Source organism: Salvelinus fontinalis, chromosome 32 (assembly GCF_029448725.1).
Source record: "Salvelinus fontinalis isolate EN_2023a chromosome 32, ASM2944872v1, whole genome shotgun sequence".
NCBI classification, from domain to species: domain Eukaryota; kingdom Metazoa; phylum Chordata; class Actinopteri; order Salmoniformes; family Salmonidae; genus Salvelinus; species Salvelinus fontinalis.
Window position 1 is genome coordinate 35,644,510 of NC_074696.1, and position 11,436 is coordinate 35,655,945.

At 43.0% G+C, this 11,436-nt stretch overlaps 1 protein-coding gene across 8 annotated transcripts; it reads right to left on the reverse strand.

Annotated features, from left to right (window-relative positions):
* Positions 1-555: 555 nt before the first annotated feature.
* Positions 556-9,536, reverse strand: LOC129831183 (ubiquitin carboxyl-terminal hydrolase MINDY-1-like). 8 transcript variants are annotated; one of them, XM_055894284.1, is made up of 11 exons: positions 9,493-9,536; positions 9,108-9,314; positions 7,234-8,817; positions 6,210-6,267; positions 5,778-5,842; positions 4,471-4,629; positions 4,262-4,364; positions 3,835-3,977; positions 3,419-3,616; positions 2,946-3,101; positions 556-2,256 (listed from the first exon to the last, which is right to left on the reverse strand). In XM_055894284.1, exons 3-11 carry the CDS (start codon positions 7,936-7,938, stop codon positions 2,176-2,178), a joined length of 1,668 nt encoding a protein of 555 aa, XP_055750259.1. In that variant the 5' UTR covers positions 7,939-8,817; positions 9,108-9,314; positions 9,493-9,536; the 3' UTR covers positions 556-2,175. The 8 variants fall into 8 exon arrangements, with proteins under 8 accessions (XP_055750259.1, XP_055750258.1, XP_055750257.1 ...); XM_055894283.1 differs by having other exon boundaries at positions 9,108-9,336; positions 9,493-9,528; XM_055894282.1 differs by lacking the exon at positions 9,493-9,536 and having other exon boundaries at positions 9,212-9,485.
* Positions 9,537-11,436: the final 1,900 nt, after the last annotated feature.

An 11,436-nucleotide genomic window follows, 5' to 3' on the forward strand; every position in this document is an offset into this window, starting at 1 on the left:
CTTAAAGAGATGATAGGATTCACCTGGTCAGTCTCAATGCCTTTCTTGGACTCCCATTCAAAGATGGAGATGGAAAAGAAAGAGGGGCAGAAAAGCAGTTGAGGCAAAGTTTTTCAAGAATAAAAATGAAAGGGTCAGGAAGTAGCTGGCTGCTTTTAAGAGAACGAGTGGGACAAACTTACACAAACAGACAAGAAACAGGAGGACCTCGAAAGGAAGATATGACAAAGGTGGAAACCAAAAACGAAGCCAGAAGAGGCTGCAAGAGCAGAAGCTAAAACAAGAAAAACCAATGATTGATTTTGAAAAAATGCAATGGTCCTGCAACAAATGGAAGTGTTGGTATGCGATTCACTTCCATTTTAGTGTCCAGTTCCACTGTACCCCTTTAACAATGATAAACTATTCCACAAGTATTAGAAAATGGAGCTTTGCAAGTGAAAACAGCAGATAATGATACTGTACTGAGCTGGTTTTATCACATATTGGTTGTATGAGTCGATTATGTGAAATAATTACATTCACCAGACAATAAATGAGTCATTGGACACCATGACAGTTTTAGATTTTCCTTTACTGACATGACAAATTAAATACAAATTAAGTGGCGAAGATTAAGACTTGGCGTCAAGGTGTGGTCTAGTACTGTAGCGTTACTAAAAGCCCCTCCACCCTAAAGCTACTTCAAAAGGGCTTGTATATCCGACCTTTGAAAAACGGCAGTAACCGCCTGAACTGGCCTTTGTTCCTAAGTACTGTAAATCAAATGCAGACTTCTTATAGTTGGTTCAAGTGTCAGGTTTGCTTAAAAATCTAGTGCAGTCAACGTGCTTTTCCTGTGTTATATATATTTCCACACTGAGGTTGGAATAATATTGTGAAATTCTGAAAGATTATAACGCCGTTTTAGTGTAAGGGCTATTTGAAAAGACCGCCTGAAATGTCATTTTGTGATGAGAAAGTTTTGGCTTGCCTGGTGACATCAAACTTCCAAACCACTGTCAATAACAGCTAGTTTTCCCCTCCCCACTCAGACAGTCCTATCAAAATTCTTGCTTGAGAAATGGCTCTTTGCTAAGAAGCTATTTGTTTCTTTTTGACCATTTTAACTGAAAATAAATCACAGTAAGGTACTTAAATTGTTACCCAGAAACAATTTTAAATGGAGATTAAAACAGCTGCATTGGACCTTTAATGGGACTTCTCTTACTGGTCTTAAGTCGTCCATAACAGATGCCCCAGCAGAACACCTTCACTGTCCTTATCCATTCACCTTTTGCATAATTCCTCCCTGCTACTAACTACAGCACAGTACACTATAGGGCAGGGAAAGTAAGGCCAATGCTTAGTCTAGCAGATAGGACCTTTGGGAACGCAGCCCTCAAAGCCATATCTTTGTTTGGGCTTGCAGAATCCTCGTCTCGGCCCTCGAGCTAGGCATAACTGTGCACCGTTCTGTATTGGACAGGAATGTACTCCAGTTTCCACCATGGCGTAAATGCAGATGGCGACTTCCCCAGAGTTCGCTTAAAAACCGGGCTTTCTAAGGCTGTGAGGATGGCAAAAGAGTGTAGCAGAGAGGGGGGGGGGGTGTCTTTGTGCTCTAATTTTAACCAAACTTTTTTGCATCTACTATACACAATTTAAAAAGCTGCAGTATCCATTTTAAAGTACATCATCTGGTCTGAGCTGTAGTGACTGCCCTTTAATTTAGACCTTAGCTTTTTGTTACAGATGTGTTTCATGACTCTACCTGGGTTGTAATGGGTCTTGGACAACTCAGCTGCTGTAACCCACCAACTGCAAGGGATTTCCTGTCTGGTGCCTCAGTTGACATTTATATTCTATTCTATTGTTTTGGAAAGCGTGACTAGTACTGCCACCTTCTGGCCTGGATGTTCAAAGGAAACCACGGGTGCAAGGTGCGGTGGTAGTGAGTGAGGTTCAACCTCGAGGTTAGGTTAAGTGTGAGGGGTGGGTTTGGCATTGATTGGCAGGGGCACAATCCCCTAACTCTGTGTGTGTGTGTGTGTGTGTGTGTGTGTATGTATGTATATATATATATATATATATATATATATATATATATATATATGTTAGGGGTTGGCTTAATGCAAAGAAGGGCAGGCTAAAATCATAGGGAGATCATGGAGACTAGGGTAAGGTTAGGTGTTGCTATAATATGGCACAGTCCGAATCATCCTTTTTCTCCCGTCTCCTAGAACCTCCCGGCTGGGCCGCCGCTTGACCTCTCACCTGGAAGCAAAACAAACCGTCATAGAGTAAGGAAGTGGAGAAGCTTCTATGTAGATAGTTTGTGATGATCAAGGGGACTTCTTCAGCAGATGTGAATCAAAGATAACAGAAAATAAGTACCAGAAAAATACAATAATGCACTGTGGTGAGAGAATGTGTTTTCTGCTCAAATAAATTGTTGTGTAATTGAAAAAGCACCAGTGGGCACTGTTTCTTTACCAATCGCCTATACCAGTGGTCAAACCTTTTACAGCAGGGACCCCACTTTTCCACCAGAATTTCTAGGGACCCCATTTTTTACCGCAATAATTTCTCGCGACCCCACCCCAAATCTAATGACAAATCTTTAAAATCTGACAATTTAGATTTTTACGTCGAGAAATAACCTTCAATTCATTTTCATCGCTTATCCAAATTAAACAAATAAATACATTTACTCAGTTACAAATCTTTCTCAAAAACATTTGTATATTATGCCATACAATAATCTTTACTTTTACATTTTAGTTCTTAAAATTTGTACAAAAATAAATATGGCGACCCCACTGCAGTTCCCCCTCAACTTTGAATACCACTGGTCTATGCTGGTGTATTGTATTTATCTTTCATACTGTTGAAGTATTGAATCAAAGCCTAAAGAGTACACTCTCTTTCCTTCTAGTATATGCCCAGACAGTGTGGTTGGTTACCTGCTGTGCTGGGGCCTGGGAGGGACCTCCTTGTTGTTGCTGCTGCTGCTGCTGCTGGTACTCCTCCTCCTGCAGCTGTCTGGCCAAGTCCAGGTCACTGAGGGGCCCCGGGGCCACCCCCTGCTGCTGCTGCAGAGACATGGCCACCAGGTAGTCCTGGCAACCAAGCATACACCACAGGGTGAGTGAATGTGTAGTCATGGAAATGTGCAGAGAGGCTGAAATCCTTAATAGCAATGCATGATTTCCTGTACATAGAGATCTCAAGTTAGGATCAAGTTAGACAGCGTTGCAGTTCTACCTATAAAAAAACCTTAATAAGTATCTAGATGCAGCTTAAGATATGGAGATTGTCTCAGTAGTGCATTAGATACTGCCCACTGCATCTGGGTGCTTCTCAAATAACAGGTATCCTCAAACTGAAACTGGCGAAGCTGTGTGGTGGAGTGGGGGGGGGGGGGGGGGTCACTGACCTGGTCGATCTGTCTCTGCTGCTGCTGGGGCGTGAGGTCTTCGGGCTGTGTCACAGGGACGCTCCTCTGGGGCGGGTGGCACAGGCGGAAGTCTGAGTCGCAGAAGTTGCCGTCACCCTCCACATTGTGCAGGCTCTCCCACACCAGCCCCCCCTCCTGCAGGAAGCCCTGGTCTGTCACCAGGAGGTACAGGTGGCCCTGTGGGGTCACAAGGTCAAAAGTAATTCACTGGGGGGGAGTGAGCAGCATTTTAGAGAATGTTATGCTACTGCAGGGCACCTGAGGAGGGAACGTTACAGAACAGGCTACATGCCTCATGTTGAATACAGTCTGTTCTATATTTTACATTTCTACCTGTAAGGTTCTATATGTTACACCCTATAGATCGAGCCCTTGGTAAACACAAACACACGCACCTTGTGCTTTATCATGGTGCTAAAGTGGTTGTTTCTGAAGAACACAGACAGCTCGCCCTCCTTGACTGTAGTGTTGAGTTCACAAAGTCCATGATACGACAGCTGGGTCGCTGTGGACTCCAGAAACTGCTCTGCCACCAAACCTGAGAGCACGGAGATGGAGAAGTAGAGGCATAATAAAGCAAGGAGAATGGTTGTATTACAGAGGAAATGGCCAAGTGAACATGTATGCTTGTGAGAAAGAGGGGGGAGAGAGTACAGAATGCAATTGGGATTATATGATCAACTTCCCATCAAGACCCTCGTAAATAAAACCTGTTTATTAGAACTGGGTTTGAATTTAAGTCTGAACCACGTGTAGCTCACCAGGACATGGGTTAGTGACAACTCACATGTATGTGAAGTAAGGATTTGGAAAGTCTTGTACCTTCACTGACACGGCTGCTGTTGGCCGAATGCTTGTAGTCGATGATCTTCTCTACCAGCTGGTTGTAGCTTAGCTTTCCCACCGCTGCCACCATCTCAGGGCTCTGGAGAAAGAATATATTTTGAAACTGATGCCCAAAACAAGGGATTTGGGGCATTAATTGTGAAAGGAGGGCTTTTACCTTCACGTGTTCTACAAATATCACTTACCTGAGGGTCCACCAGCCAGCCATGGTAGAGTGGGATGTCCAGCAGGTCAAAGGCGATACACTCTGGCGTGTACTCAAAGTCTGACACGCCCGTGAAGCGCACGTTGACATCAAGGCCCGTGGACAGCTTTGGCAGAACTGCCATGGCATCGCTCATGTTCTGCAGAATCAAAGATAAAAAATACATATCATAAAACTACAGAGGTTGGAAACTGAGTTGGAAACCAGGGTTGGGGGTTAGTTCTGTTTCGATTACAGTCGATTCAGAGATTGAATGAAGAGTAACTTCATGAATTGAAGATCAGACCATTTTCTACAAGTATTTTTGAATTCATATTTTGAGCTGGAATGGAATCGTACTGGCATAAAACGTAGAGTTGATTGCACAGAAGGCCAGTATCAGCTGTTCCTAGATTGATTCCTCATATGGTTCACACCACGGTTCCAGTGACATGTACGGTATGGAAATTAGATTGATGTGCGATAAGGCAAAGTGGATGTGCGGGTTAATCTTGTAGTACAAAATTCACAAGGGCTTCTAAGAGACCGGCACTCAATCTTACCTGTCCACATCGGTTTTGCCTATAGTTTCTTTATCACTGTCGAGCAGCAAACTACAATCCTCTGAGCTTAGCCATGAATAATGAACCAGATTGTGGTTATACACACCCACAGCTCTGATGTCAGAAAACAAAAGCTGTCCAGTCGAAACAGCACATCTAATTGAGCTTCAAGTGTCAGAGCCAGGTGGTTGGATCGTGGTGCTTACAACACCAAGGACAATTGGTTTGATTCCTGCAATCAGCCACACATACTGGATAGAATGGGCTGACTGTAAGTCACTTTCTATTAAAAAGCTGCTAATGACCACATCATTAAGTTAATTAGCTGCACCCACACAGGCACCATCTTACCACCTTGGTACAGTATAGTATGTTTTAATCCTTGTTCCCTAAGCTCCTTATTCTTGTACTGTAGTGGCAGCCGGTGAGGCTTAGCATCGATGACACAGCTGATTTTACTGTTAGAACAGCCCCCTGCGTGGCTTCTGCCTCTGCAGTGAACTCCGCTTCCCCTTAAAAATGACTCAGTCTCAACCACACAAACGATTTTGTGCCACACAGCTACAAAATAGATAAGACAGCACCTGCAGAAACACACGCATGCGCACAGCTACAGAAAAATGCTCTGACAACACACATAAGTGAGTGTCAAGTAAGTGGACAGACACCGGCCTGAGTTTGTGTGTTAAATACAGAGGTGAGTTTACCTGCTGTGTTTGTGTGTTAAATACAGAGGTGAGTTTACCTGCTGAAAGTTGAGCTCCATTCCCTCAGCCTTCTCCCTGGGTTTGATAGACAATACACACTCTCCTGTGGCAGAAACATCAGAAAGACAAATTATGGGAGTAAAACGATAATGTGGTTCTCAGACAGTCAGTGACCAAACAGGAATGTGTGTATTAATATATTCCCCTTTGGTAATGGTCAGAGTTTACAGATTTTCAAATCTCCTAGATATTTCAATGACTTAAGTCCTTGGCTCCTGGAGCATAGGGCCAGTGATGATCTTTTGTTTACGGACTGATAATATGCAACCTCTTTTGTTGCTTGTACTTTCATGCATTGGTTGCATTTTCATATGCCAGTGACAACCTCAGTGTAAATGTGTGAAAATTACAATAGCTTCAGTGTTAAAGTCTGTATGAAAGTTCAGATAATACACTCCCATGTTTCTTACCAAGGTGAGCCATCAGGTCCTCTGTGGTGATAACTTCTGTCTGGGCGGGTAGCTTAGCCTGGGGACAAATCACACACACGATTTTGATTCATAAGCCCTTTCCTTGATCCATGTTCGTTTAACAACAGATTCTGTGAAGTTGGATACAGATATTATTGGAAGTTATAACAGTAGAATAAATGGTGCTGGTCAAGGAAAAATCGGGGCCTGGACAAATATACTTGACTCTGAAGAACGATCTCAGCTAAAGCCTAACACACACAGAAACAAACAAACTATAAAGCCCAACACGTACACACATATATATACCTATTTGTATATTTTTACTTTCAGGCCCACGGGAATGGGTGGTATGGGGAGGGCTTTTTCTCTTCTGAGTGAAATAAATATATGTGGAAGAAATGTAATATGAAGTGAATATGAAATTATATATGAATTGGAATATTGTACCTCTAACCCCCCAATAAAATAAATGTCAAAATAAATGTAAATTGTCACAAAGAAAATGGATTCTCTGGCGCAGACATGCTGCCCTTCATAAACTTTAATTCTGCGTTGCTTGATTTGAAAAGCGACAGACTGCTTTCATGTTGATAGTACATACAAGATTATAGGATTCAGAAGTCCTCTGTCCTCTTTTAATAAAGCTCCACAACATGAACCTGTAATTCCTGCCTCTAGAAACTTCCCTCCCTCCAGTGTCATATCACTAATTCTGGCCTGCCTACACACCTCGGACGTGTCATCCTCAGTGTGTCAAATGCGGCCACTGAAGTCCCTCAATAGTAAAAGTGCATCTCAATAGCCTAAAGTGGCTTCCTCTCTTGGCTCATTTCTTTGATCTGCACCGATCTGGACCAGTGAATGCAACATCCCCCAATAGTCCTCCAATATAGTGCTTTCCCTTATCATATGGTTTGACATCAGTGCAGATGAAGTAGTCCTAAAGCCACTTAAGACGATTGAGATGCGTAGTCACGGACCCCATTAGTCCCAGCTAGCTGGTTCTACAGTCCGACTTTACCTTCCAGCGCAGAAACAGGGTGTTCATGATGGCCAGCAGGGGACAGGGCCCGTTCTCACTCTGTGTGATGATGGGGGTCTTCTTCTCTTTCCAGGTGATCCACTTCACAAAGTAGTAGGCCGGCATCATGGGCTCTAGGTCCGGGGCGGCCCCTCCTGTGGCTGCGGCAGCAGCGACGCCAACCAGGACATCGTCGGCCAGGCAGGGGACGTCGGCAGACAGGGAGCTGCCCTCGATGCCCAGGGCAGAGTAGGATGACAATGGCTCATCGTTCCCCTCAAAGAACTCTAGGCTGGGGATGGAGAAGGAGGCGGAGTCGGTGGTAGCTGACTGGCTATACTCGTCCGACCTTCCAAATGTGGCCACTGAGCTCTCCCCGTTCCCTTCTGTCAGAGTTTGGCTCTGCAGGGTGGATCGAGCGTCTTCTGTCGTGCCGTTTTCAGACATGGCCGCACACGTGGTGGTTGGTGTGAGTGAGGTTTCCCTGTATCCTTCAAAACCTTCTGCTTCCATAACTGGGGTCTTAACTGATGGGTCTTTGGTGGAGTCTTCATGGTCCAAGGGCTCTGCTTCATGGATTTCTTTAGCCGCAGACGATCCTGCTGTAAGGCCGCCCTCTTTAGAAATGGCCTCTGTCAGAGAGCAGTCATCTTTGACAACGCTCAGGAGATCTCCTCCAACTATCTCTGAGCCAGAATCCGCCATAGCTGGGTAATGTTCAATGTAGCACTTAATCAATTGAAAATAAGGCCAAGTCGTCGGTAAAGACTACTTCAGGCTTAGGTTGTATAAGAATAGAAAAACAAACTCAGCCCTTTACATTAAGTATATTCACAGATTTAAAAGTTGGCAGTGACCTTATAGGTGAAACTTGAAGGAAATCTTGACGATCAGTTCCCTGGCATTCCTGAGTAACAGTGTCCTTAGTTTGCAAGACGGGGTTGATGGACGGCTACAGCAGAATCCACAGTCGCTCTGTCTGTTTTATGTCATACAGACTGTAAGAGAGAGTGGATTTCATATGGCCTTAAATAACTACTTCCACATTTTCTTTCAGTTCAAGTGTGGGATGTCATAACAAATAGGCTATATTTTCGACATTGCACATGGGCTTCTGGTAAATTTAGTGCAAGTGTAAAACTACAAGCTTTCCTCTAACAAAAAATAAATAATGATCTTAACACAAAAAATATATATACACACATTTAAAACTTAACAACAAATACCTTATAGATCATTTTCAGCACTGCCGCTGTCCATTAACGTTACCTACAGCTCCCTGACAAATAGGTTTGATAGCTTCTACAGCAGCAAACTAGAGCAAAGTTATCTTTGGGGGGGAGGCAAAACTTATCTAACTAGTTATAAAAGTTGTGCTTTTCCTGACGATACAAGGGAATATACCAATTGAAGACTGACAGAAAAGCTACAGCGAAAACAAGTGAAGAGCGGGATGGAGCTAGTCAAGCTTGTCCCTTGCCTTGTGACATGAATGACTCGTAGGTTTTTAGGATATTAACGCGGCATGGTTGTGTTCTTGTCGTCCCAGAATGCGAGTAACCATATTCTTAAATTGTACCAGACCTGCAAGAAAAAGATCAGTGATCAGTCCGTGAAATAATAAGTTATTCTCCAACAACACATCTCCTTCCTGACCCTGGGTTTGACAAAATACTGAGAACGGAACTATAAAGCCGATATTGCATCTGTCAAGTGACACCAGAACTGGCTACTGACCATAGCTTGCTAACGTTATACCCTCGTGCTGACGCTCAGAAGTTGGTAGCGCCCATCACTACCGTGCAACAAATATCTTGATGATGGTGGCAGCTTGTTAGCTGGCTAGCTGACCAGCAGAAAATACAACAACTTACCATCAAAGCCAGTTGACAGCGTAAATTGGCAAAAACGTCGTGAAATTTAGACAGGTGTTGGTCTAATCAAGAGCAAATTGAGATTTTAACGAAAAGATACTGACCGACTTGTACACGAGCTTCGCTGGCTGACAACGGGCATGATATTTACATTCCACGGTCTCTTCGCAATCTTGACTTCGCTTACTCCACTTCCTCTACCACATTCTGTAAACAATGATGTCACGATCTGCATTAGCCACAGGGGAAAACCATTTTTTAGATGTCAAGCACCAAGTTACATTCATAAAATACATGTTGAATAATATGCCAACCAAAGATATTTCAGAAAAACTGGGGGAAAAAACTCTGCAAATTTGCGAATTAATAAAAAAAAAGCAGCTACCTTAAATGATTGTGAAGTTAATCTTCATGAGGACACAAGTGGTTGGAGTACTGAACTGCAGGTGTTAATATACTGGTAGTGTTCATGAGCGTCATATCTCATTCTTGCTGCGTAGTGCGCAGTATTGCAGAGACAAAAGTCTAAAATGTGTTTGCAATATGTATTATAAACTGGGTTGGCTGATTGGCTGACAGCCGTGGTAAATCGGCAGCGTAGCGTAGTGGTTAGAGCGTTGGACTAGTAACCGGAAGGTTGCAAGTTCGAATCCCCGAGCTGAATATCAACAAATCTGTCGTTCTGCCCCTGAACAAGGCAGTTAACAAGGCTGTCATTGAAAATGAGAATTTGTTCTAAACTGACTCGCCAAGTTAAATAAAGGTTAAAAAAATAAATAATCAGACTGTACACCATGGGTATGACAAAACATGTATTTTTACTGCTCTAATTACGTTGGTAACTAGTTTATAATAGCAATAATGCACCTTGGGCGTTTGTGGTATATGGCTAATATACCACAGCCAAGGGTGCTTAAGAACAGCCCTTAGCTGTGGTATGTTAGTGTAACAGTTTCAACTTTACGTCCGTTCCCTTGCCCCGGGCTCGTACCAGGGACCCTCTGCACACATCAACAACAGTCACCCACGAAGCATCGTTACCCATCGCTCCACAAAGGCCGCGGCCCTTGCAGAGCAAGGGGAACCACTACTTCGAGGTTTCAGAGCAAGTGACGTCACCGACTGAAAGGCTGCTAGCGTGCACCACCGCTACCTAGCTAGCCATTTCACATCGGTTACATTAGCCATATACCACACCCCCTCGGGCCTTATAGCATAATTATATGTCACATACTGTGTGTATAAAGACGATAAACATCTGCTCTCACTAATGTAGGAACTGAATAAAATAGTATAATTGTCAAATTCTCACACAGCTTAATCTCTTCCATGTATTGTCTTGACCATCAATATGATTCTAATAATAGGATTTGTGTTGGCAAAAAGTTCTGAAAATATTTTCTGTTGATGTTGTCATGAGGCAAAAAGTAAGGGACACAAATAGGCATAGGAGCTCTGAATAAATATTTTATAATTTTTTTAAAGCGTATTTTTGTTTTGATTTCAGGCTGCTCTAGGGTTTAATCACTATATCCTGCCTTGACTCAGATACGCAGGATCGTGATTAAAGTATATATTTTGACTTGATATCTAGCTAGCTAGCTGGCTGTTTGAATTCAAATCATGTGGCGTTTTGTTTAATCCATTTGGAAGTATTACACCAAGGATTGCATGCTGTGTCCAGGGGTAGCAGATGAAGTTCAGGGAATGCTCCTAACCACTTCCAAGATGTGGTATCTTTTCGTGAGCTTTTCAGCAGCTGTGGCATCACCCAGGTGAGTGCTACATTCCTGGCAATGGAGGACCAGTACCAGAGGAGCGGCTCTAATGGAACGACTGACCATTCCGAGAAGCAGGTGTGGTGCGTTGTTAACCTTTTTTGTTGTTGTCAGATTGTCATTGATTATCCTTGCCTGTCCCATCAATGCCCTCTCTACTGAACCTACGATGAACCTAGACTGCCTTTCCAGCCCCAAATGCCTCAACTTCATCCGAAGCCGACTGAGACTTTCTATCTCCATCAGTAACATGTTTTGTTTGTTTGCTTTTTGTGCGCAACACAAGTTAAAATTGTTATTCATTAATATATCTGTAACCTAAGTATGCCTAGTACGCTAGATCTACTGCGTAGCCTAGGCCTACAATGTTATTTGTTCGTAAATGTTTTGAGCCATTTTTTAAGAGGACCACAATTCAAACTTTTTTTATGTAATTCTCGATAATTTTACATGCATGTTTGGTTGTATTATGTTTTAACTTATCAAATAAATATATCTATATATATACCACACAGCTCTGCAGTGGATTGCTTTTTGGCACAACTCCGTTT